The following is a 27,668-nucleotide window of genomic DNA, read 5'->3' as shown; positions in this document are numbered from 1 at the left end:
ATTCGATCACCTCTTGACCAAGGACGTAGTAAGGTCCTCGTCTATGGCCATAATCGATCACTTGGAGTGCCGGCTTGGAATCGCAAACTATATATAGTCCAAGTCTAGTGCGGCTCCATCGATATATAACGAATTGCCTCCAGAATGGCAACAACCTCTGCGGCCCTTGATGTAGATTGGTGATCGAGACGGAAGCGTTTACTGATCTTCATATTCGGTATTACGAATGTAGCGGTTGAAGTGCTGATTGACACCGACCCGCCAGTAAATATATGTATCGAAGCGGCATAATCTTCAGGTACATGGGCTAAAGTAAGCGGTTAAGTTGTAAGTAAAGTGTGTCCACATGAGGCTATCTGTGATTTTTTTTTCTGACTCCGGGAATGGATAGGTTCACCACAGGTCTTGACAAAGTCCACGCTAGTACGGCCGCTGCTTTTGCCGTGGTAAAGCCTGAGGTAAGGACGCTCTCATGACGCTAAAGAGATCCCGAGAAATAGAAGCACATGAATTAATTCGATTCTTAATTCTTTTTTTCTTTGTTTTGTGTGACCGGAGTATTAATCAGAATGGCTATAGCAGTGTTCTACAGCAGACATCTATGGCAATACGGAAAGTACAGAAACGTAATGAAAGAATGGAATTATGCATTGATGAACTCTTGATTGACCTAGACAGGAAAGGAAAATGATTTTTCTTGATTTCTAATCCTTACCTAAAGGAGCTTTTATTTTTATTGCGATCGCAGGTAATTTTCTGAAGGCAGCAACTGTTAAAACGTGCAAATTTAATTTCGAAAAGACGATAATTGCGTATGCTGCTTCAAGGTAAAATGATTTCTTGCACGTTTCTTTCTTTTTTTGTGTGTGTGTAACTTTGGTCTGTGTGTGTAAGTTTTTGAGTGACATTGTTCATCGGTAGAATTTACTTTTAAAACCACACTTCCGGGAACACACTTAGGGTGCGGCGTTTTCTAGTCTGTGCGCGTAGAACAGGGTCCTAAGTAAGATGAATGCGCGATACTTCCACGCACTTCCCCTCTTCACTTCCGGTCTTGGCGTTCAAACAAAGATTGTGTTGGGGAGCTTTTTTTACTCCGAGGAAAAGTGGGGGGGAGGTGGCTGCTGCAGCGGCTGCGTCGCAGGGTAAACGGTCTGGAACAAACCCTGGCGCACGTCGACCCATAGTCGGGCAGAGAATCGCTGTCCTATGTCACTCGTAATGCGACTGGAAGGGAAACGCGGGCTCTGGCTTCCTCAAATTCCCGCCGGGTTCAACCGTATGCTGTGAACTGCGCTCTGCTCGTTTAGCGCGACATCATAAAAATAAAAATAAATCACGATGGTGGTTGAAAAAGTTATGCCAGCTCTCTCTCTTTCTCTCTCTCTCTCTCTCTGCGGATAATTTTTTTTTCACCCATTGTTAGAGGAGACATAGTTCGCCCGTGTTTCGGTGTGGTCGCCGAAATTTCCAGCACACTTTGTTCAGCACAATTACGACTTCAAGTAGTACGCGGTGTGTCTACGTTGAGATTTGTCGCGGATGTCTGCAGGCTGGAAGCAACCTCTTCGTGAATTCTGCTTTTATATGCGGCCTCCTTCCGCGTAATTCTGTGTGTGTCAAGTCAGAAGGGTTCAGAAACTATTCAACACACACAGCGACGCATGTGACGCCGTAAGGCCGCGAAACCGCATCAACGTGCACTGTCTCTAGATTGAAAGAAAAAAAAAGAAAGATACAGGAGCCCGAAGGAGACTGTATAACGCAATGTTGTTCACTGCCGTATACGTGTACAGTACACGTTCCCTCTGAGGAACTTCGTGCTGTTGCATTCTTTACTTATCGCTCACTATAAAGCATTTCAGCAAGCTGTATTTAGTTGGGCTCAATAGCTGATGCCTTCAATTTCGCCAATATAAGCGGTAAAGTTCCAAGGTATCATTGTTTCTTATTAGAGGTTGGATTGCGCAACATTTCGACGAGACATACAGAAGAGCAACACACACCACAGAGCGCTACTTGCAGCAACTGTCGTTTTATTCCCTTGTCAATGGAATAAATAAAGGAAGGTACTCGGGGGGGTGGATGGGGGGGTACCGACAAAAGAAGCAAATGAACAAAAAAATTTTTACAATCATGGCCAATGCCAAGCCGGCTTTTTCATGTGATCATTTCTGCTGCACTCGACATCGCAAAAAAGGAACAGGCCACAAAATTTCAGATTAGCGCGTGAGGAAATCTATTTCCTTTGCACTAAGGGAGACTGATGGCATGCTCACGCACATACTTCCCAAACGCGCAATCTCAGCGGCTTCGATTATCTCTCGCGTCATTTGGCTGCCATTTTTACTCACAATCTTGCATTCCTTAAAGAATGGCCGACATCCGCAATCTCTACAATGTATCCCAAGGTGTCCGGCGACTGCTTTTGAAACGTTATAATCGTGCTCCTTTAATCTTTCGTTCAAACATCGTCCAGTCTGTCCGATGTACTTTCGATGTACTTTCACAATCATCTTAGCCTTCTGGCCACCTGCCACCGTGGCCAGTGGCGTAGCTAGGTCGTATGGCACCCGGGGCCCATAGGTCTTCTGTCACCCCCCCCCCCCCCCCCCTGATGTAGTCGAGGAAGGCGAGGATATCGACAATTTTCGGGTTTCAGCACCAGTACAGCCACCTTGGATACCGCGCACGTTCCCCGGATCCCCCTCTCCTTCGCTTTCTTTCCCAGAGATCGCGAATGCACAAAATATACACGCTGTTTTTCCTGTGCCATATAACACAACACAGGGTGCTGCACTGATAACGTGTGATAAGCCCACGTGCACATCTTCTGTCAGACTAAGGCTTGGCAGCCAATACAAATGCGGCATCGTGGAAAATATGACTCACGTACAAGTAAAAAAAATATCTTTATAATGAAGTTTTAATTACCAATTTTAGCGGCAATATTGCAGTTGCAAAATTAAAGCCCGACATTCATATCTTGCCCAACAACAACTTCACAAAAATCGTCGTAGGTACTATGGCACGCAGTATTTTGTCTGTGGGCAGCCCTGGACGAAAACGAAAATTAAATTGTCAGTGACGCTGACCTCCCCACCCTATTAGAAAACGCTACCTGCCTCCCCGCTGCGCGGGCGCCAATGCTATGACAATTACGAGTTCTCTTCATTCTGATCAATAAAGCCTTGTTTTCATTTGCTGCTATACAGACAAACGTGATTATCCGAGCTGCCGTACCACCGCAAGATTGGGAACAGAATTGAGCACGCTTCGCGTCGATGCTTGGCGTCACCATAAAAAAAAGAAAGAAAAGGCCGCGAAGAAGCCCGTGCCAGCGAAAGCTTGCACTATTGTTGGTCTGCACTCGCAATGGAGAGGATTAAGGGATCAACGTCACTGGTCCACTATTTCATATTTCTTTCGCTGCTGCCATATACTGGGCGCCGCCCGCAGTGCCAAAGTACTGTATGTTGTAGCATCCAAAACGATTTTGTTTAAGAAGGTTTTGTTGAGTTAATGACTGAGTCCTCCATTCTCGAATTGAAGTGCTTCCTCTATAAGTACTAATTACGGGATTATTAAGGATATGGTTATCACTTATCTGCCATATTTTTTCGCGCTACCGAGTTCCTAGTAATCACAAAAAGACATAACTTCATAGAATCTCGATCGGGAAATATCCTTACAAAATTCAAATTTTTTTCATAAAATTCTGTGCATCTGATACAGACACTGTACTTGTGACATGAAGTCACACAACAACAACAGTTTCCTGAAACTTTCGAGGGTAAGAAGGAAAGCGTGAAACATAACGGCAGGTTTCGCAGCGGCTTCTCGGAGCGAGCGGGAGAGAAGTAAAAGCAAGCCGGACATCGCGGCGGGCCCGCGACTACAGCCTGTCGAGTCATACGCCGCCAAACTCTTCGGCCGAACCGAGTCTGAAGACGATCCAGAGAATTCCATTCGCGACTTGTGACGGCCCCACTTATGCAACGTCGCTCTCAACGAACGCTTCGCCGTAAACGCGAGCGCCGGGCGCGCTGGTTGAACGCCCTCTTGCTGCTGTCTTTGTTCGTCTTCGCTGCGCGTTCTGAACGGAAGAGGGACCCAAGAGCCCCAACGCCTTACAACGCCTCACTGTATGTTTAGCGACTTCTGCTCCCAGCATGAACGCACAGCACGAGCGCACCCCACATGAAACGTTCCGCTAAGGCGAGTAGTTTAGCGACCATTTCCCGAATTAATTTTTTTAGCCCGCACATTCCTGCCATTATTTCGTGGGGTGTTGATAGAGCTGCAGCCGACAATTCGGCGGCGCAACGCATCGGGTGCATGAGCTCGGGCTACTGGATACCGGTGCATTCTTTGCAATTTGCGCCCAGTCAAGCCGGCGGAAAGAGGGGTGTCTTCAGGCGTATATGACACCCCCACCACCCCCCCCCTGCTGGCCCCTAGCACCCGGGGCCCACGGCCCCCCGGCCCCCCCTGTTGCTACGCCACTGGCCGTGGCCCAGTCGCTACGACATTAAAAAATCAAAATTAAACTATGGCGTTTTACGTCCCAAGACCACGATCTGATTATGAAGTACGCCGTAGTGAGGGACTCCTGAAATTCGGACCACCTGGGGTTCTTCAACGTGCACCTAAATCTAAGTACACCGGTGTTTTCGCTTTTCGCCCCCATCGAAATGCGGCCGCCGTGGCCGGTATTCGATCCTGCGACCTCGTGCTTAGCCGCCCAACACCATACATGGCCATTAAACAATCACGGCGGGTTGCTATGACATTGCATTGGTGAGCAAGAGGTCGTGGGATCGAATCCCGGCCACAGCGGCCGCATTTCCATGGGGGCGCAATGCAATAACACCCGTGTACTTAGATTTAGGTGCACGTTAAAGAACCCCGCGTCGTCAATATAAATTTGGTTGCCCTCACCCAACTCCCACTACGGCTCGCCTCTTGATCACTCAGATCGCGGTTGGGACGCAAAACATGAGAATTTAATCTCTTGCCTGCGTGTGTACTGCCGTATGCCGGACTTTCGTAGACAAACCAGTGTCGCCGCCTAGCGTTATGAGTGCCAAAAAAACAAATAATAGAGGGGGGGAGAAGAACAATTACTATTTCAAACAAACAACTATACATACTGCAAGCCCCGCCAAACAATGTAGACTTCTAAACGGAGTAACTATAAATCCACGTCTAGTATTCCGCACACGGCGTCAGGCTCCATGCAGCGCGCTGCAGTGAACAGCAAGCTGTCGCGACAGAACGCGAGTGAAATCCATTCGCCAGCACACGTACGAAGAACGCGGGCGATCAAGCGGCTCGCACGCGCCGGCGTTCCGCGTCGCTACCCAAGCGTCGTGCATATAAACACGGCACACGCACTTTGTCTTGCTCCTTTTGACTTTCCTTCTCCGTCCATGTTTTTTTTAAAGTTATTTTCTTCTTTTGCCTCGCTAGATATTGTTGGAACGGCTTTTCCGTACACGCGCCCCTCATTGAAAAACATGCAGTTGTCAGTTTCGCGTAGAGCCTGCCACGTGGAGCTGGACTTTCGTTCGCACGACTACGAAGCCTTCGCAAAACTTTCCCGGGGCGCACTCTTCCCGACGAGGAGACAATGACGATGGCCTCCGAGATCACCCCATGCGCGCGCGGGGGTAATCTCGGAGGCCATGCACCGACGGAATTGCCGCGTCATGTCGACGCAGGGGCGCGCACACTTCGCGTGCCGGCGAGACCGCATTTCATGCCGCGCCGGCTGGGCCGAACTGAAGGGCGTTCTTTTGGGGACATCTCGCAGAGTGCCATGTTGTTGCGCCTTGATCCGGGCGCTCAACGGGAACGAGCTTCATTAGCATCACAACGTTGCAGCGAGGCCGGAGCTGCATTCATTGCGACCCTGCACGTGGTTCACTGCACACTGTAGAGGCAAGTTGCAGGTCGTGAAGCCACGAAGATGTAGTGGTTGCGGCCGTCTGTTTCAGCGCGGATGAAAGAGATTTCTAAAAATAAAAAATAAACGGTGTTTTCCCGGAAGGCGACACGATAGATGCAGCGTTACGTTTGTTTATTATTATTATTATTATTATTATTATTATTATTATTATTATTATTATTATTATTATTATTATGAATCTTTGATAGGGGTGTGTGAATAGCATTTTTGGAAACCAAATAAATACGAATCGAATATCAAATGCTTTTCGAATAGTTTTCGTGTAATAAGCAGCTGTTTTCACCATCAACCTTCACTTCCTAGTGTATTCACAGCGTTAGAAAGTATGTCTGTCGTAACACTTTCCGTTATGAAGCGCTGTTTATTAAAAAAGATTAAGAAACGCACCACTGGAGCACTAGAACTAAACGAGCAATTTATTCGCATGTTCAGAACTCACTGGTGAAAACAAATGAAAGCGGCTTAGCCGGGAAAGTCTGCCACCACCAGTGACATGTAGCCTGCTCCACTGCGTAGCTTCTCGTGTTTTACGTCTGCTATAGGATTCAAAAACTGAATTGAATAGTGCTTAAAAGTTTGAATAACAGTGCAAGGACAGCAGAGGGGACGGAAGTGAGAACAGAGCCGCTAGCTTCCAACAGTTTATTTTCTTTTCAGAAAGCACAGCAAGATATGTCGCCACACGCTAGCGCAGACCAACCATGTGCAGAACGCCGTGACAAAGCCATACAAAATTCATCGTGTGGATGTAAGCCAAGATACGAAAAGAATGTAGTATCATTGCAAAACACGGCGATCATGTCACGCGTGAAATAATCGAAGCGGAAAAAAATTCTATGTTTAAAGGATGGGTGCGTCAGCACCCATCCTCTGTTGCGCTAACTGACAAGGAGGTCAGATATACCTAGGGAGTATCGATGCCGCGTTGAATTTTGTATGGCTTTGTGGCGACGTTCTGCGCGAGCTTGGTGTGCTAGTGTGTGGCTATACGTCTTGCTGTGTTTTCTGAAACGCGAATGAACTGTTCGAAGTTAGCGCTCCGATCTCGCTTCTGTCTCTTCTGCTGTCCTTGCGCTGTTATTCGAACGTTAAAGCATGTTTTACCAAGAGGCCTAATCCCACACCCTTCTTTAATTGCACAGGGCACTATCCGGTTCATTATCTGAAAGTTTTGAATATTTTCGCACCCTTAGTCACGGACCCTAGTCACACACACACCCGTAGCAGGAATGTGTGGCACAACTTTACCGTTCTTGGCTTGATTATGAGCTTTGCCAATAATTAGTAAGCCCTCATTTACACCCCCCCTACCCTTTCTCTCTTTTCGTGCGTTATAATATGCTCCCACGGCGTCTTTGGCGTACTAAACCAGTCAAATTGTTTATATTTCGCGGAAATAGGCGGCTGGATATCAGTCGTGTACGGGCAAAGTTTAGAGCATGAGTGTTAATTACAGGCTTTGCAGTAAATTATCTATCCAAGCAGTGCGGAGAATTTCAAGTGTGTTAATGAACGGGCGCAGAATTTAGCCCAATATCTTGAAAGAATAACTGCCGCCGAAATAAAATTGGGCGCAACTTGGGGTAAACATCAGGGCTTATGTATAAGCAAAGTTAGATGTGTGTGCATTCATTACGGGCTTTGTAACATGTTCTTGTGATGTCCATGACACTTCATGACAAGCTGGCCCATGGCCTCCCGAACTATACTTCCACACGCCGTCTCCTCAACTTAGGGAAACATAACACACTAGGCGAGCTGCTAGAGCCACATTGGGTCAGCCATCGCCAGCGCCTCTTACTCACTCCTACTGGCCGCATCTTCTCACACGGCTAGGATACTCTGTCCCACCCCTTGAGTCTGAAAGCCGTCCAACGATCTTGCCGTCAGCGATACGCCAAGCACTAAGTATTCATCCATTGCCACGTAATATGCACCCCGAGCATGACAAACGACGGCGCAAAGCCCGTGTACGATACTTTGGCTGCATGCTTGCAAACATCCCGGAAACACATACATTATACAAGGACACATCACGCACTCAAGAGGGCTATACCTCGGTAGTTTTGAATGGCACCGAATCCCTGAGAGACTCTGCTGCAATGCGCGGAACAAATGGCGCTTACGGAGAAATTCTCGGCGTTGCTCTTGCAATTCGATACGCCATCCGTGTTCCTGAGGAAGTGTATATATTGACGGACTCGCAACAGGCATGCCGGGCGTTCCTATCAGGACATGGCATCCCGAGAGCGGCGCACCAAATTCTCAAACAGATCCCGCAAAATTCACCAACCACACCTCCCCACATCCACTTACTCTGGACCCCTGGTCATACCTCGCTGCCGGGTAACGAACGCGCACATGCGGTTGTCCGAGAAATTTCCCTCCGGGCGGCTCGGCATAGTGAGGCGACTAGCTCAGAGTGGGGGGATCCCTTTCCCCGTTACAAAGGCATACCCCGTCATTATAAACGCATTCGTCGCACCCACGCCGCACCACCGCCGTCCTTGTCGCGGGAGGAAGCAGTGGCATTACGCCAGTTACAAACCGCAACTTTTCAAAATCTTGTCTCTCTCAATAAATTCTACCCAGACTGTTGTGCAGATCGTTGCCCTGGCTGTGGCAGCTCGCCCACAATCTTCCACGTCACGATTGAGTGCACTGCAAACCTCTTTCCTCCCTTGCCAACTCTCCTTTACCCCCTACGCAACAAAGAGCTGTGGGACGATGCCCTCCGCGACGGACCTCCCGAGGTCCTCCGAGCTGTGATACAACGGGCTCGAAACATCGCCGGAATCATCTTAGGGACCCTGGACTGAGGGTTCCTCCCACACTGCTCTCGCCGTTTACATATCAATAATAAAGATGGTTTACTCTCTGTCTTGTATCGTGCGTCCTCATATTTTCGTTGAAAACTAGTTATTGCGCGACGTTGCACCAAGAAATGTAGAAAGCAGCAGTCGTTACGCCTTGATATATATATATATATATATATATATATATATATAATACTGTTTCACGAATGGCATAGAGTTTAGCTTAGCTTGCTGTCCGGGTGAACTAGAATTACCACTGAGCCTTAATTTGGCGAAAACGCGGGCATCATCATGGCTGATCTGCACGCGACGTGCGATGCGTGTAGGTGAAGTACGGCCTTTGCTAAAGATTCCTTAATGAAGCGCTCGAACGCGCTACATGCAAACAGCGTTTCAAACGGGAGAGTCATATGCAGGCAACGTTTTATAATGTCTGGCTTAATTACCGGCAACTGAATCTGTTAATGCAACTCTTCGAAATAAGTCGCTTGGCTGGAAATTGAACGTGCATCTGCTAAGGTCGCACAAGTCTGCTGTCTGTTTTATTGAGTCTATCTTTATTGCGCTTGCGCTTACAGGTGGTCTTCAGGGTGCACCGTCTTCGTCTGTCCTTTTTCTTCTTCTCTTTATTTCTCTCTCACTCTCTCTTTGCTATTTACTGCGCAAGTGGTTAAGGAAATTTCATTCAGCTTTCCTAGCGTCTGTCGCACGAATCAGTATCACGTTTATCTAGAAAAGAGCGCTTCGTTCCTCCTTTTTCCCCATGATTTGATCCCATTTCCGCATCGTCTAAAATCGGCGTCATGTCGTCAGCGGAGTTGTCGTCAAGCCTTGATTGGCATCGTCGTGCCATCACCGTCGCCACAGAGTTGTCGCTATCATTGTCATTGGCGGGCTATCGCTGCCTTTGTTGATTGCCTTGGCTTGCGTTCGATATTGCCTTGTCGAATTTATTGTGTACTTGAGCGGTGATTACTTCTGTGAGTTGCAGAAGTCTAAAAATAAAAATTAAAATATGGGGCTTTACGCGCCAAAACTACTTTCTGATTATGAGGCAAGCCTTAGTGGAGGACTCCGGAAATTCCAGCCACCTGGGGTTCTTTAAAGTGCACCTAAATCTAAGTACACGGATGTTATGGCATTTCGCCCCCATCGAAACGCGGCCGCCGTGGCCGGGATTCGATCCCGCGACCTAGTGCTCAGCAGCCGAACACGATAGCCACTGAGCAACCACGGCTGACTGCGCATTTATTGATGAATGTTCCGAGAGCCGTGAACTCAGCGTTAAGGGCAGATGGTAAATGAAGCATATTTAATTTATTATCTGCATTCGGGGCCCGTGAACGCGACGTCCTTACGCATCAGCGTCAAGCAATTAGAATTCTCGAGTTAAGAGTGATAGCCCATCAGGCTATTTGTTTGTACGTTAGCGTTCTCGCATTGGTATTGCGATTGTCCCTGGCACACGCTGGAGGTTGTATGTTTGGGATTTCCAATTATAAAATTTCAGTTGTTACATGCAGCTTCATCCCGTCTCCTTCTTACTTGCATGTACGTTGTAGGTTTCTCCGTTTTTCAGCTCTCTGTCGCTGATTTAGCCTCATGTTGCCCCGTCTCCCTAATTCTTGCCTAGAGATCATGGGAATCGTAGTCTACATCAACGTTATATCGGTTTGTGAAGGGAGAAGAGAAACTTCCGCTAGGCATATCTGGCTGTAGAGAGCGGCTATGTGCTCAATACAGTGTACTAGATGTTATAAGTCACAGTGAGCGTACTATACAGCGGAAATGGTCTCTCAATTCTTGCTGTTTCCACTGCCATTTTTTTATGGCCAGTGACTGCGTCTTTAGTCAGTTGACTGCAAGCTTTGGGAATCACGGGCAACGTCTTGCGTTTCAAACCCACTTTCATCGCTGACCGGGCTGTTTGCGTACGCCTTAGAAGCGTATTAGCGAGAAGCGACGCATCTTTCTTCGTATCCCCCTTGGGGAATTTTCTCCCTGGATCAAGTTGCACCTCCTCTGCTGCTCAACATCACCTTGGTTACTCTCCCAATGGCAGTCGGTTGTAGTCGCATGTCCCCTGCTAAGTAAACTAGTTGTATCCAGTCTCAAGAGTATTCTAAACGAAGGCAAGGAATTGATCCGCCTAACCTTATGTTCTCGGGCTCAACTAAATACGATTGAGGCCTTTTTTTTTTTTTTTGAGGCCCATTGTTTGGTGCTCGAGCACTTGTGTGTAAATTACCCCAAACACCTGTATGCTTACTCAGACGGGTCGGTCAACGTAGATTCTGAAAGCTGTCTCGCTCGGTATCAGATCCCGCCTCTCGGAGCTACATGGTCTGACCGCGTGGAGCTCCTGGTCTCTTCTACTATTGCAGAGATCGTCGCCATTGCTGCTGCTTTTAAACTGAGGAATGCACCCGCGTAGAACGCCATCGCACACTCGCGGAATTGAAGCGGGCAACTGGGGAACGGTCGCCTGGCGTGCCTCCAAACAGGTTGTGTCGTCAGCAGATCCCTTCACTTAAAGAAGAAAGGGCGAAAGAACGTATGAAAAGTAACGTTTCAGCGGATACCCTGACACGTTCGTGCCCCTGGCAACGATAGCGTAGATGCTCTTGCCAGTCAAACGCTTTGACGGCAGCCAACAGTGAAAGCTAAATTTCTCGCCGCTTCTGTTTGCTCCTGGCACCGCCGCGTAAGCCCTGTGTTACGAACACAAGGACACGGAAGCCGCATCGGCATGCAAGAAAATAATGATAAATATCTGTAGCGCTGTCTGCAGCGCAGTTGGTGATGAAGAGCCGTTCACCTGGTTCTTCAAGTGCTTTTGTTCTGTAAGGAGTAGTCTTCTGCACAACATGGCAAGAGGGCTTTCTCACGGGAGTGGCGGACATTCCCAGTGGGACCGCAGATAGTGCACGAGCAAGTGTCTCGAGTGTTACGCACATTCCTGCAAGAGACTGAATTGATGCATCTCATAGTGACGGAAGTCTTGATTCGTGCACGCACACTTCCCGTCGGACATTTCTTTTGACGGTTTTAACGGCGCATTTATGTTAACTGTTGCGTGTTAACTTCTCGCCTTTTGGCGAAGCGTGACTATATGGGAACCCCGGGTGTGTATCTTGTGCATAATGTTGGGTCGCGTAAGCTCTTTGCTAATTAAACTCTGAGTTTATCGTGTCACGCAACAAGCTTGAATGAATTAGGTATATTATTTCGAAAAACATCATTTACACTACGTTCTTAGCACAAACGGGAGTTTATTTGGACATTACAAAACGTGAATACACAAAACTACAAGAACTGCGACTCCGTTTATCCTTCGCATAACTAAGAAACACTTATGCCATTATATTATACATTACTGTCATTTTGACTAACGTGGCAGTTATTCCGCCAGCAGAGGTACAGTTATAAGCTATCTTGCGTAACCTCCACTCGTTTTCTTTTTTTAAACGTTTCGAATAGCCCTTTACAACATGTTTCCTTAAATGAAAGCTGTAATACGCTAACAATAATACTAGTCTAGTCTTCTAACAGTGTATGTCTTTTAACATAGTAATTGTAGTGTAGCCTAATATGACTGAAGTTTGTGCATAACGTGCGAACGCGCTGTACGTCTTCCACTTCTTTGTACTGTATCCACTGGAGCCTCTTCCTTAAAAAACTCTGGCACTTTCATACGAAGGTCGAAGCATTGACAGCGATAGCAAGTTTTAGCATCGTGCTTGAACTACTCGGATAGCGTTGCTTCTAAACATACGCGGACGCGACATGTTCGCGCACAGCTGCACGCAAGGCAACTGCTGCTGGATAGAAGGAACAGTGGCCCTGCAGCAACTAACAGGCGTCTCACACTGCTGGTGTGATGTCGAATGCCGCCAGTGGTACATTGCTGGCGTCACACCTCGATAGTGCACGAGATGAGACCTAGCAGATTGTGGGTGTAGGTCACTTGGTGATTCATGATTTTGGGAACTTACCGCAAGCAAAACACGAGACTTGAAGAAAAGGCAACGGCGGTAGTCAGCGCCCAGCGAGATATGAAATAGCTTGACCTTTGCGGTACCTCGAGTTCGGACCAGTGCATCCACATTTGAGCTCAGTAGAAACGCTGGTGTGCGTCAGGTGTTAGCGCGCGAGTGTGCGACAGAATGCTGGCCTGGCTCCACCGCCGAGCCGATTTAGCGGAGCGTTGGCGGTGCCTCAGTCATTAGAGTGTTTTAGTTGAGCGTCTTTACGGTACGCTCCGCTCCGAGCGGCCCCGCTAAGCCACAGCGGAGCGGCGGGCGATTTTCACGTTTTGGTTACACGTTTAGCGGAGCGGAGCGGACCTTTCGTAGTTGCAGCGCCCCCTGGCTAAATTCAGGGTAATGAAAGAAAATAAAAACACTTTATGATCACTCTTATACCGTAAAACGTATATATGTATATATATAACTTGTTTTTCCATGAAGTATCTAGACGTGCGCTTGTAATGCGTTACCGGTCCATTTTATCCAATGGAAAATAAAGCGCCGTCTTGGGGAACGCCACGTGTTAGCCAGTGCGCTTGCTTTCGGCATCCAATCCAATCCGTTCGGACGCCAACGCTAGCCAAAGTGCTGCGCGGCACGCTCCGCTCAGGCAGCTTCTAAAGCGGACCGTGTTCCTCGCTCCGCTATTGCGCTTACGGCTAAGCGGACGGCGCATGCGCATTCGCGCTTCTGCTCCTCTTAACTGCTTAGCGGAGCGTAAACACGCTCAACTAAAACACTCTTTTATGCCTGCACGCTAAAACGTCTTTTATGCCTGCACGCTCAAGCCGCGCATGCGCCGTCAATAGCGCGACAGCACTACAGCGGTGGTGCTGTCGGCGGGACTGGGCCTAGCTCGAGCATCTGCGCAATTGCTATGGAAAAAAAAAAAATCCGCGGATATCTAAGCACGTCTTATGAGTTGTGAATGCGGAAGCATTAATGTTCAATTGAACGCATCTGAGGAAAACGCTTGTTGAGTGGTGCTTATTTATAAGCCAGTAGCGTGCAAGTTGTTCGGGCAGAATTAGTTCACTGCGAGCTCAGCGGGCGTTTACCAGCGTCTTGATTGGCAGGTGCAGTCCATCATTGTCTTTGCAAGGAGTGTAGGTGCGTTAAACGTCAAACGTTGCAGTCTCGTTACTTCTCAGTACGTATACACTCTCACTTACGCCGCTATAGACTATTGCACCGCAGACTAACAACGTTGACGCAAGCTTCGCAGCCGCTATCCGGTGTGGCGTGTGCGGCGTTCCGCTAAATGCAGGCGGACTGGGCCTTCTGCCATATATGGGCAGCGGCGCAAACTTGAGTGGCCCGCACGGTGCAGTCACTTAGCGGTGCAGACCTCAACAAGACAAACACAGAGCTAATATTGCAGCAAACAAGTGTGTTCTGCTTCGCTGATGGCGTAAATTTTCGGCAGTGGTGTAATCGCGAATACACTTGCCAACTGCAGCATTACTTCAGTATTTGTCTAGTTGAGTTTTGCGCCACCAAGTGGCTGCACCGTGCAAGCCATTCAGGCTTGCTCACCCGCTATTCCGCCCGATCTTCCTGCGCTTAGCGGAATACCGGACACGCTAAAGCTTTATATATATATATATATATATATATATATATATATATATATATATATATCAGTTAACAGAGAAGAGGAAGGTAGCTGTCTAGCGCGCGGCTGACACCCGATCATCAGTGAGCAGTGCGGGAAAGGAGGAAGGATGACGAGAAAGTGACACCCATAGAAAGGAAGCGAGTGCTTGGAGCCGACAGCTCTTCTGGCAAAGCTGCATGCTCTGCGAACGGCACGCGGGAAGAGCAAGCGACAAATCGCGCTTCGCCCGCTCGCTGCCTCGCGGGTGCGAATCCCTCTACCTCCCGTATATTGGCACGCCATCAATCCCGATCGATCGGCGAAGTTGCTCAGGCTGCTACACAGTGCGCCCTATCTCGTACGCGGGCGGATCCACTGCGGCCAGAGGAGGCACGCTATCCACGCTGTCGACGGGACACATCGCGTGGACGAGTGCTCGTCAAACAGCGCTTGACGAGCTGCAGCGAACGCGCGCCGCGCTACAGCAAATGTTCAGAGCGTCTCCGTTTACGCGCACCAGGCGACGCATCTGCGATGATGGCGGCACCAAGGCCCATTCATTCGTGCACCATTTGCACGCAACTGACGCGGAGAGTGAGAGAGAGAGAGAGAGAGAGAGAGAGAGAGAGAGAGAGAGCAGCACCGCACCCTGCCGTCAAGTTGGGACGCGCGCGCGACTCGAAGTTCGTGATGTTGTAGTGCGGCGAGATGTGTCCGGATGAGTTGGCGCGCGCAATGATGTTAAATTTCCGGAAACTTTGAAGGAGTGAAAAAAGAAGAAGAACATAGAAAAATAGCTTCCCCCTCCTCCCTGCAAATTTGGGAAACACTGTAAAAATATACCAAGCTATCCTATCCACACGGAAGTAAAGGGAACGGTAGACGTGGATATATGCGGCACAATATTTCCGAAACTTATGGCAAGATGTTGGCATTTTTGTAATAAATAAGCCACTTGTTTATTGGCTCCAAGAGTCTTGGCAGCGTTGGGAATTTTCATCTACAATCTGTGAAAGCTGCTCTTTTGCACTATTGGGATGGTTACGCTGACGTGTACTGGCTTGCACACTTCGGGTACATCAGCTTTGCGGATCGCAGATGCAAGACGTTTGCTACGTGATCAAATAAAGTTACGGGTTGGCCATAAAAAGAAATCAAGGTCGGACATGTGGGCGCCTTCAGACTTACAGAACTGTGACAGACAATCAGCCATAATTAAGTAGATTCCCTAACACATGCGGTGCAGAAGCAATGATCGGACACCTCCTCTGTGATTACCCGACATACGAAGATGGGAGGATTTCCCTTAGGACAGCTTTAGGGCACTTGGATGGAAGGCCTTTCACAGAAGAGAAGACCTTGGGACCGTGGCCTTGTGCGTCAGCGATGTACAAAGCCGCAAAAGCGCTGCTGCTTTTCTTGGAACGCATCAGCCTATATGACCGCTTTTGATCGACTCGGCGATGGACGCTTGATTGTGTGTACTAGTGCAAAGTGTGAACTTCCCTCCTCCTTCGCATCTTTCAGACCCCTTTCCCCAGTGCAGGGTTGCGTACAGGGCTCAGCCTGGTCAACATTCCTGCCTTTCCCTTCTCTCTTGTTCTTACGCGACCCGATCGAAACAGTTTACAATGGTGCAGTATTTTTTTTCTTCAGATTTTTTACTCATTATCTATTAAAAATATTTGTAAATAATTGAAACATTAAACACCCCACTTTTCTTTATAATTTCCTCCTCGGTACCTCAGTGCCCGTACGTATGAGAACTTAACAAATTAAAAATTTTTGTTCTTGTATTCGGGCCATTTTGGCACCAGATAAGTTCTCGAAGCTTGCGTTCAGGTAGAGTGATTGTTTTCTTTAGAATGCAATGTAGTGCTTCACCAATGAAAAACAGTTCACTATAGCATCAAGCAAATGTAGAAATCTACGACGGTTTTGATTAACCATGGAGGCAAACTTCATAGCAGCGTCACCACCCAGATTATGCTTTTGCGGCTTTTCTATCTGCCTAAGTGCCCTCCTCACTGTAAAAGGGGACATTTTGCCATTCATGAAGCATAATGGCCTAAGACTTCTTAATTTACTATTTTCCTTTATTGTACCTCTAAGACTAAATTTATCCACTCGATATGAAATTTAGTGAACCAGATTATGTGTCGCAACCAACATCTTCAGAATCTTGCTCTAGAAGTGCGCCCATTGGAGTAGTGCAGCTAGACAGCCTGCTATTAAAAGATTAACAGCATAAGGGCGTGTATCGAAACTGGGAGTCGAAGCAAGGAAGCACCTTTCGTTTATGCTTTCTTTGTTGGAGTGGGTGTAAAACGTAGGTGCGGTGCACGGAAACTCATAGTGCCGCATTTCTCGATAGACTATGCTTAAACTAATACTCTATGGCAGAGAGAGAGAGAGAGAGAGAGAGAGAGACGCGGGAAAAAGTGAGATAAATACAAAGGAATGACGGGTAGGCTAACCTGCGGATATCTTCGGTTGTCTACCGTGTACTGGAGACGGTGAAAAAGGATAGAAAAAGGGAGAGAAATATATGCCAAGTATGTGCAATATAAAACTCTCTGTATGGGTGCTGTCGCACACTCTGTGCAGGCGCCACATAGTCATGCACAGTGCCAACGTCCCACTGAAACGTACACACACGATGCACAGCGTCGCTCAGTTACGCTTTGTCGCACAATCCGGTAACGTTCGGATAACGCAGCCGCGCATTTCTAGGGGTCCGCGTTGATGTCAATGTAGGCCAGTGTCCAAGAATGTTGCTTTCTGTTTCTCCTCCACGCGAGGATAGGAGCGCTGCTCTTTGCGGGTTGAAGCGAGGACACGCGTTTGACCCTTGCGCCAGCGTGAGTCACAAAGTGGGCTGCCGGCCATTCCAACGACAAAGGAAGTACGCCTTCGAAAATGCTACTCCACGCGACAGAAGGCCTGGACGGGTAGAAAGGCGGCACTTTCGCTTTCGTCATTCACGTAATCATTGATACCAGAGAGCTCTGTGCCGGAGTCCCGGTGGAGAGTACGAATATAACGCGTTTCGGCCCCCAGAGCCCTCGTAAGGCACGTGCCGGGCCCGCTGACTCAATTGGCCGCAAGTGCGAGCCTGTTCGCGTCACGCTGGCGGCGCACCAGCGCCAGAGTGGCTCAATGGAGGCGGCTTCCGTTTTGGGCGGCCCTTGAAGCGTGGTAGTGGCTGCTCGTTCACAGCCGCCGCTGCACGCTTCATTTCTTTCTTTCTTGCCTTTGTTTGCTTACTTTTACTGCATCCCGGCGCGGCGCGTCTCGCGCCTTGTCGAGTCAGTTGCGAGCAGTATGGAGAACGCTATGGGACCGTTACTGCGAAGCGAGTCGCACCTCTTGTCGTAAATATTCGCGCTGCTTTCGGGAGTCATTGGTACAGACGGCGCGACAAGGCTGGACACAAACTCAGAAAAGGAACAGGCTAGCGCAGTTCTTGTGCTGCTGCATAGTTTATATTATTATTTTTTTTTATGTGATAACCCGCATATATTGCGCAGATAGAGAAACAGGAAAAGGGCAGGCTGGCAACTGCCACCGAGGGGGGCACATTTCATCCCTACTCTTTAGGAAGAAGGGGACCGAAAGGGAAGTTGAAGGAGAACGGAAGGAAAGAATAAAGACACAGCAAGATGTCAGGCCACAAAGACGAAAGTAAAACATGCCATACACTGAGCAAGTAGGAACAGATAGCTTATATCAGTGCATCCGCACCTCACTCCCACCCAGCTATCAGCCCTCCAATTTGCAGGAGTCAAAGTAACCGTTCCAAGTTAACTGGGCGCCCGGCAGGCGGCTGCATTCTGTTGTTTTTGCGCACGTTTGCTTGCATTCTCGTCATTGTAACCGTTGCTCAGGTAGTTGCGGTCAGTACGTGACTTATCCACTTCTATACTTTTCCACATGCATGCGTCCCAGAAGACGCATATATGTTATTTGATAGATACCACGTCTTTCTTGCGCAAACATGGCTTTGCTAAACGTGTGTCTTAGAGCATGGATTTCTTTCACGTGCAATGTATTGTTATTCTTTGAAGCTAATGTACGTCCCGTTAGAGAAAGCTTATGTGCAAGCGAGGCTTCGAAATTCACCGTATGCGACTTGGAGTTGGCCTAATCTTTTTTTTAGAAGCAAGCCACACTGCCTTGTCTCCGAATGGCTCTGCGCGAGTGCTTGAGATGGCCAGTAGAAAATTAATTGCCAATGATTTATTTCAAATCAAACTTGCACCATATAGCTTAGTATACTCTCCGAGGATTCACTTATAGAGACTGCGCCAGATTACAACGAGAGAAATGTGACTTTGCATTAGCAGCGATCTTTAAGCAGTCTGGGACAAACCACTTCGTTGTGTATGAAAACCAAGCGCATCGGACGAGGAAGCATCTGCGTAAAGTTGGCAAACAGCTTTTGGAAGGAAGAGGCTTCTCATGCGCCTGAATAAATATTTTAATTTTCAGGAAGTCAGCGACAGGAACAGTGCACATTATGACTTGGTAGACAAAAGTGACTTTACTTGCACGCACGGAATTGGAGCGGGCTTGCAGGAGAAGTGCGTTTCCGTCGCTGAGGTACCGCTTGCACTCAGTAAAGTTCTATCTTTACTGCCGGCGTACATTTATTATGCCCTTCCCCTTTCAGCTCCATCTTCGCACAGCACTGTAGATATGTTCATATTTGCCGTCTTGTCCGCTCTTTACTGCTTCATCGGGCGCCCACGTGTGTTTTCTCTCGTTGGCTCAAAACACCAGGAGGGTGGCGCGATTCAAGAACATGTCGGAATTTTTTCGTGTATAGAAAAACACACCGGAACTGAAAGATGCATCAGCGAAGAATTGAACGAGGACGTTTTTTACTGGCACCATGCGGTTCATGCTACGGAGGGACAGTACTGCGCGCTTTCACTTTATTCACAATTAAGGTTCTGCGATAATATTAGCGTCTTTAATAGGCGGCTTCTTTTATTTTTCTTTCATTTTTTTTTTACTTCTGGGCTTTCAGGAGCCAAAATCACGACCTGATTCTGAGGCAAAACGTGGCGGGGGCCTTCGGATTAATTTTGACCACCTTGGATTCTTTAAGTCAAGCGCCTTGTGGGGATGCAGAAACGTCGCAATATTGAAAACGCGAGTCACACATTCGTGCGCCAGGCTGTTCTATTCAGTCGCTGCCACCACATCTGCACCGCTAGAACGGGGCTTATGCGCTGATATCATTAACGAAGTGGCCCGCGGTACCTACAGTTATATAATGATAAAGAAAATTGGAGTTTTCGTTCTTTTCTTTTCTTCTTTTCTTTTTGATCTTTAGAACACGACGAGAGTTCCTTTCTTTTTCTTCCGGGCGAATCACCTCTCCCATTTCTCACTTACCCCGGGACCTATATATTTCTTCTATTTTTATTTCTTTTCTTTTCTTTTTTTTTTTTTGGGTTGTCCAAGCCTTTTGCACCGCTGTACCGAATAACGGGCTCCACCAGACGGGCCGGGTCCATCTGTCTCGCGGACACGCAGAAAGGGTATGGCTGCTCGGCCCTCGCGGGCTATTTTCGGCAGCGGACCCGGGATGGGCAGAAAAAAGCAAGAAGAGAGTTGGGGGCCCAGACCCTGGAGCTCTGCTTAAAGCTGATTCCCTTTCTCTCTCTCCACAACCCTTCTGGCTCCGGCTGCCTGCGGCCACGTAGACGTCATGTAACCCTTTGCTTCTCCGGCTGAGAACTCCCTCTCTCTATCCACTTCGTATAGAGGTGTATGCATGGTCTCTCGACAGAAGTGCGGGAACAAGTGGTGGCTGGCGTCGCCTCCTCCTCCTCCTCCTCCTCCTCCTCCTCCTCCTCCTTCCTCCCATGGGACGCTGGCGCCCGCGAGTCACTTCCGGGCCTCGCGTGGCCGTTTGTCCACTTCCCCCACTGTGACAGGAGAAATTTATATACCACGCTCCGCTGTGAGGTTGCGTCTTTTTCGTTGCATCTACACCGGTTGCATCTACACCCTGCAGCTGGTCTCGAGAGTATACTCCCCCTCCCTTTCCCCGTCCCCCTTGTATGACTAAATTTGCCCCCTCATCCGGTGTCAGACATACACAAAAACGGCATGTTTTCTTCTTGAGTGAGTAACGAAGGTGATCTTCCGATTCCGATTTCTTTCTCTTTAGGATGTTGCGTGTTTCATTCACTGAGCGTGAAAATCACGACTGGTGGGATGGGCTCGAAGATACTCCCAAACTTGGAAGGTGTGATCCGCTTGCAGTAACGCACGTGTGGAGACTACGAAGTTTTGCAGGCTCTTAGTTATATTAGCTGAAGTTTTGGCGATTATCTCTGCAGCTACCTGGGAGGCTTGATTCAGGATTATCCTGAGTGACCCCGCTGGTTACATTACGAGCGGGTTTCGTTTTGTGTAACAAAAACACGACTTCATGGAGGTAGTTCGTACGATGTTCGGGTTCAAGTGCTGTCGATTTGAACCGAGAAGCCTCAATGTTATGAGCAGTGGTTTGTCAGTACATGTGCTCACACTACGGTGAATCCGACGCGCTATCGTGAGGTTCTTCTTCGCCGCCTCTGCTAGAGCTTTCTTCACCGCCACATTGTAGATGTGTGGAAACGTCACTTTCTTATAAGAGAAACTTATTGACACATTGCTGGAATGAGACATTCTTGGCCAACATGAATCAACGTCGTCATTTTTAACGAAATACGGCTTTCGTAAACCTTTCACTTCATCTTGGCTTGCCAGTTTGGCGCAAGAGATGAATGAAAGAGAAGCGTTTTTACGTGTAATCCGCCCCCGCAAGAAAATAAAAAAAAAATTGAGAAATAAAAGAAAGAAAGGAAGAACGAGAATCAACTGCTCCTAACGCACAACCTTAAAGCGGATCTTGTGCTCCTTTAACTTTCTCCATTCGCCCAAGAAATAAAATCGCCAAACGCAGGCGTCGCATGTTCGCGAAAGGGAACGTAAAATAGCTAGCTACAACTTTAAATATAGTAAAGTTTTTTCTGAGCGGTAGCACGTAGCGCATGCCACTAAATATATGCGCATGAGCCTTCCAGATTCAGTGTTTCGGCTGGCGCGCGTTAACTAAAACGATCGCTAACGTTTTAAACAGGCTTCGTATACAGCATGCGGCAGGAGCGCTGCTTTGTTAACACCAGCGTTTGTTACGCGATGTTGGTCTCTGGAGGCCCCCTAGAACTCGGTAACGTCGAAGGCACCACGTGAGGGAACACGTCCGGGAACTTCACGATGAGAAGGAGATTGGTTGGTTCGCGTCGCTGACGGGCAGAGAACGCGAAAACGGGCGAACATGGTGGCGAGGAAATGCAGCGAGGTACAAAAAGATAGAGAGAAAGGCAAAGGAAAGACAGGGAGGTTATAACCAGAGATTATCTTCGGTTGGGTACCCTGTACTGGGGGAGGGGCAAATCGATGCGATAGGTGAGAGAGAGAAAAGCAGTGAAACGCCTCCGATGCGCGTCGCTCTCAACACGAGACCTGACACTGCTTTCGCGTGTTTCGCTTTCGGCACCGAGTTGGACGGCCACGTTGGACAACCAAGTTGGACGTTCTACGATAAACTTGCGAAACAGCGCAACTGAGCACGAATGCGACGACGAAGCACCAACTTTTGCGGGAAATATGAAATGCTATAAAAGATAGCGTAACTATTTTTCTTTCTTCATTTTTTTTTCATTGCTGGTGCTTACAAACAAAGCGCGCGGGCTACCCATTGCTCTATAATGGCGCTGTAGGTGGCACTAATATATATATATATATATATATATATATATATATATATATATATATATAAAGTTAACATGTTCTTTGGCTTTCTTTCCCGCCAGTTAATATGTGTGCGCTTCCCTTCTAAGGGTATGCGAATATTCGGAACGTTCCAACTCGATGAATCGAAGCTTGTCCAATCCAATCGATTCGGTTTACGAATCGAATAGTCAGTTCTCGTAACCACGAACATTTCAAATCGTCACCTACGCGCGATAAAACGCAATCTTGGACCGAAAGTGTGATAAATTTGATCCATGGCGCGTTCATAGTAAACATAAAACATCAGAAGTTACGTACAGGAGAGCACGCTACGTCGCCGAAGGAGTCAATGCTATTTTAGCTAAACCACGATCATTCGCACACGGCAAGTAGTCCCGAGTATGCGAACGAACTGCTTATTTGGGCATAATGCTGTACCTGTGGTTCTGTTAACCAACGCGTCGGGGGTACAGTGTAACGAGTCTAATGAGAGAAACTTGCTAACACTTTGAATACTGCAGAATGTGATCGCCATCTTATAAAATAATGGTGGAAACTGATTCTCCTCATTCAAAGAATATTTGAGAACCCTATATTATATTCGTTTCGCTTCTGGCACGACACGATTCGTATTTGATTCGGTTTTAAAAATTACTATTTGCGCGCCCCCTGTGCCGTTACTGTGTTTGCAGATGCGCCTCTTGGGCGTCACGTTGATCCGATAGACACAGCCAGCGCGATCCGGTGTTTAATTCGGAAGGCGCCTGATCGCTTTCGCATTTATGCTGGCATCAAACTTCTGCTAACAGCTGCACGGGTTGATCACTTTTAAGTTTTACGGAATTTTTTTCAAAAATCATCTTTTGCACATAACATAATTCCAGTCCTTGGGCTGGATTCCAATTCAGAGATGCGGACATTACTTGCGCGAGAAATGTTCAACTAAAGTTCAACACATGTTCATCTAATTAACGAAAATTCACTTACTAACTTTTTTAATGAATTGCTTTACGGCACATCTAGCAATTTACCAATTGTAGGCGGTGAGCTTCCAAGGCGTAAACTCTTGGAATGAATTTCTAGAATGGCGCCATTTGGGAGAGGAGCGTCATCAAACTCGCCGTAAAATGCACTCTCGTTCCACTTACTCCTTTAACAAAATGCTATTTTGTGCATTGAAGCACAAAAGTAGCTGCAACGCCCATGTGTTTCGTTCAAAATTTTGGGAAATAATATCTCGAAATTGGTGTTATCCTGACAATTTATTTCAAGTGGATCCGATACATCTTGCAATCGTAAAGTAACTAAGAAGTTAATAAGTGGATTTTCGGTCGATTAGTTGAATAGTCAAATAATCCAGCTCAAGGAAAAGTATTATGGTATCTGCCACAGGTTATTTTTAAAGAAACCGTAGAGCTTAAAAGTGATTACCCCGTGTAAAAAATCAGAAGCATATTAAAACTCAGCCGGTTCCCCAGTCGTTCTCCATCTGACTGGCCTATATTTTCCAACACTTAACCACCCTCCTCATTGCCTCGAACTTCTGAAGTTATCTTGACAATGCGATGTCCTATACTCCAGACAAAATGTGTAGTCCGAATGGTACACTATCGCAGGCTGTATTTTCTCATCGCTTATCCACGATGTTACAGGCGGTTCAAGGTACCTAAAAAGCGCATCCGTTCTAGGCTCATGATCTTCTATTGAACTGGACGAATGAAAATGTGGAGGACGTTTAAGCTTCGGTTTTAAGAGTTCAACGCGATGGCATTCAACGACCCGCGACTGGTTCTCACACTTCCCGGCAACTGCTGCTTATGTAGCCCCTAATGTTTTCCTCGAAACGCTGGCGGCGAATGCGACGCAAGAGGGTGAGCTTTCTGGTTCTTTTTCTTTCATACCCCCCGCACGGCTGGCGCCGCCGCTGCCGCGAGCTCCAGATGTGGGAAGGAACCGAGAGGGGCGCGCCGCACCCACTAAGACAGACCTCAAACGGCATCGGGAAAAGGGGTTCGTGTTTGGCTTTCCGCGTAACAGAATTATGTTTTATCGTATATTCAATATACAATCCGACGCTATCATGCCTGGAGGTTGTGTGAGTCGTACTTTACGAATTTTCCGACGCATTTTACTTTGAGAAATTCAATTAGTTCAGTAACGCCTCTGCGCCACACGGAAGGCCTGCGTGGATCGGGATGCGGGGTTCGAAATGTTTTTTTTCTCAGACGGACAACATCGCCGAGGCCGACACTGACGCCGCAACTTCTAAGACACGGGGCCGTTAATGTTATTGCGTTAAAATGCATGCGTGAATTACAGGAACGATAACGTATAGACGTGATCGACCCGCAAATTTTTGTATACTTGACTGCGTACGTGATTCTTAGTTCAATAATTGTGCCTCCATTACAGGGATATATATATATATATATATATGCACATGTCCCCAAAGAACTTTGCAGGGTCAACATGGCCACAATTAGTACATGACCGGGGTAGTTGGAGAAGTATGGGAGAGGCCATTGCCCTGGAGTGGGCTTAACCGCGCTCCTGCTGCTGTTGATGATGACATGTATATCATGTATGTATGACATGAATAATCTCATATCATTTATTGGAACATATGGGTTCTTGCACAGGAGCTGATATGTTCATATCCGTTGACATTATTGTGCTTTAAGCAAACAACGCTTGATGACGTAGCGTGTTAGGGGGCATATGAATTTTGTGAATAGGATTGGCTCGTGTCCTTTATATGTATGTGCTGCCCTCTTATCGGCGTTCTTTCTATCCCCCCCCCCTTTTTTCCCCCTCGCACATCTTCAACAGCAGCGGGCGGCAAAGGTCCGGCCGACTGGTCAGGCGGTGGCGGTGGCGGCGTGGTCGCCGGCCACACGGTGCGCAGGCCCGTGCCCAGGAGGCAACACTCGCTGCCGGAGACGCAGGAGCAGCAGCTGCAGCGCTCCATCATGGAGCTACAGGTGAGCGCCCGTATACCCTCCGAGTTCCTTAGCGATGAATAGCGTATCTAAGAGGGGGTGCTATGATCGACTTGATCACCGCTGTGTGAATGCGCCTTGATTCCATAGAGCGCGAGAAGCTGAGACAAACTATGTACGCTTGCTTTATTACTTCACATCTCCTACGTCAGTGCAAACGGCTCAATTAGAAAGTATGAAGAAAAAGATGCCCAAGTCAGACAACCGGTGCTCGCGGAAAGAATGTTGATGATGAAGCCTCTGTTAATGGCACAAACCCACTGAGGGGGATAGGCCACGAATCGGGTGGTAATATGATTCGGTAAGTAAAATAAGATAAATTGGTTAATAAATAGATAACCCGAAAAAAGAAAAGAAAACAAATAATCCAAGATGCAAAATAAGCTATGAAGAATGTTGCGATCTTGGAGTGTTCCGCTTCTTCTTTCTCCTCGGCGGTTTTCTTGCGTCGCGTGGCGTCATTCTGTGATGCCGCGTGGGCTGCTTTGGCCCAGCATTGTAGCAGCCGACTACACGCGACAGCTACGGTGATGTGACACGGCAGCCGAGAGGTTTCACGTGTCCCCAACGTAAAACGAGCGGCGGTGCGCTCGCCCGGCGGCTTTGCGTCGCTGACAACGGTGCAATGCGAAGCGTCGACGTGTACAGCCGATGCAACATCCGGTATCTGGCGCGCTTCCAGCAACGGTAGCGCCAAACACGTCGGCTGGACACGAAACGTTACGCGCTTGCGCAATTGACCGACCAGCCCCGTGGCTTAACAAGCCAATGACGCTTTCGATTCCGCGAACTCGATTACTGCAAGCAGAAGGCACGCGTCACCGATAGTCCAATACGCTTATAAGCTCCCCCGCGATCCTCGGAACGAAACACTGCACGTCGCGGTCACGTGCTGTCCCGGAACCACAAGCGGCGATACATATCGCGCGCGTCTCGGCCCACTTCATTTCGAGCTTCTGCGCCATTTTCTGTCCGGCGTTCTCTCGACGCTCTTTTCCTTTCCCCGCTCCGCTTCTTTGGAGCTTTAAAAAGAAGCTTCTTTACACGCACGGACATCGTGATAGATCTTTAGTTTCACACATGGGGACAGTTGGGGTGAATGAACCGTGAGCTGCTTAACTAAAAAAACAAAAGGAGGAACTCTTGTAATCGACATTTAAGTAGCGCAAAATAAACACAAAGCAGGATGCCGGGAACAAGCGCTTGGTGTTTGTACCCTCCGTTGCGATTTTACTACTTTCCGTTACAAGTGCGTCTAGCACAGTGGCTAGGCCATGAAAGCATTTCACAGGGAAAATTTTCATTCGCCCGGCACGAAACTCCCTTTCATGAAACTTCTTCCACCTTGCGGATCTCTTGAGGACACGTAATCTACACTGCACTAGCACACTCTTCCGAGGGCCCTAAAATCGTCTGAATGTGTCAGCAGGCAGCTCAACCCGCGTGATGCGACTTTTGGTTTGCCTTTCCAAAGCAAAATTTCCGAGGAGAGTTTTTTCAGCCGTTGCGTAAAATTAATGAGGGGGACACATACGCTGCAGTGGCGACGACGTAGCAGACTGCCGCATGTGCACGCTACACTTGATGATGAATCACATCACGCACGTAAGTGTCCTCAAGGTCGCTCAAGGGTAGCGTGAGGAGTTCTGGCCATAACACTTTTCGCAAACGCCACGAGTGTCGAGAAAAAGCGTACTTTTACGTCCAACAAAAAGACGGCACACTTTGGATATCTGTGTAGACACTCGTTAGAAGCTCGAGGTAATTTGACGGAAAGTCATAAGCTGACCGTGTACGCTAAATATGTAGCCACGCTCCAGGCGATCCAACGCCGTTTACTGCTGATCTAACGACACCAAAGGAGCACCTGTTGATCTCAACAGTGCAGGCGCCAGGATGCAACGCGTAACAAATGAGAGATCTGCGCAAGTGAGCGAGTGCGCCTTGAAGGTTTGCATAGTAATCGAGGTGTTAGGTTCTCCAAGCGCCGAGTGAAAATATTTGTAAAGGTTTTGTGGTCACCATTGAATAGCTTAGTTTGCCTTTATTTCTCTGGACAAACCGATAACGGATGACAGCATGTGTACGAGCGCAATGAGCCGTCACAAAAAAAAAAAAAAAAGAACTATCCGTCATGTAAGACAGCGCTAGCTAACAGAGCTAAGATGACACCAGTAGAATCCCAGAAGGTGGAATAGAACTCAGTGGGCAAACCGTCCGGCCTAGGGGCTGACCCGCGCTGCGTGGAATATGGCACTGCCTTCATTTCATCGGCTGGGAGACATGCACAAAGGCGGTCTGACACCTCATATGAAAAACCCTGCTGCCTACTAAGCACTCTATGAAACGCAGCGGCTTCAGCATACATAGTAGCACGCGCAGTGGTCTCAAAATACGCCATAAATGGCGATGCGCAGGTGACAAGGAGTGTCCCCACGGCCGCAGAACCCAAAGGACTCG

General features: G+C 48.0%; 1 protein-coding gene across 15 annotated transcripts in view; it reads left to right on the top strand.

Annotated features, from left to right (window-relative positions):
* LOC126540634 (coiled-coil domain-containing protein AGAP005037-like) overlaps positions 1-27,668 on the top strand; it is a 592,903-nt gene that overhangs the window by 301,760 nt on the left and 263,475 nt on the right. For all 15 annotated transcript variants that reach the window (XM_055076173.2, XM_055076175.2, XM_055076166.2 and 12 more), the window contains one exon: positions 25,039-25,190. In XM_055076173.2, coding sequence (XP_054932148.1) covers positions 25,039-25,190 — 152 coding nt within the window. The remainder of the gene's footprint in view (positions 1-25,038; positions 25,191-27,668) is intronic.

The sequence above is a fragment of the Dermacentor andersoni genome, chromosome 2, assembly GCF_023375885.2.
Source record: "Dermacentor andersoni chromosome 2, qqDerAnde1_hic_scaffold, whole genome shotgun sequence".
Classification (NCBI taxonomy): domain Eukaryota; kingdom Metazoa; phylum Arthropoda; class Arachnida; order Ixodida; family Ixodidae; genus Dermacentor; species Dermacentor andersoni.
Note: the sequence above shows the minus strand (reverse complement) of the source record. Positions and strands in the feature narration are given on the sequence as shown.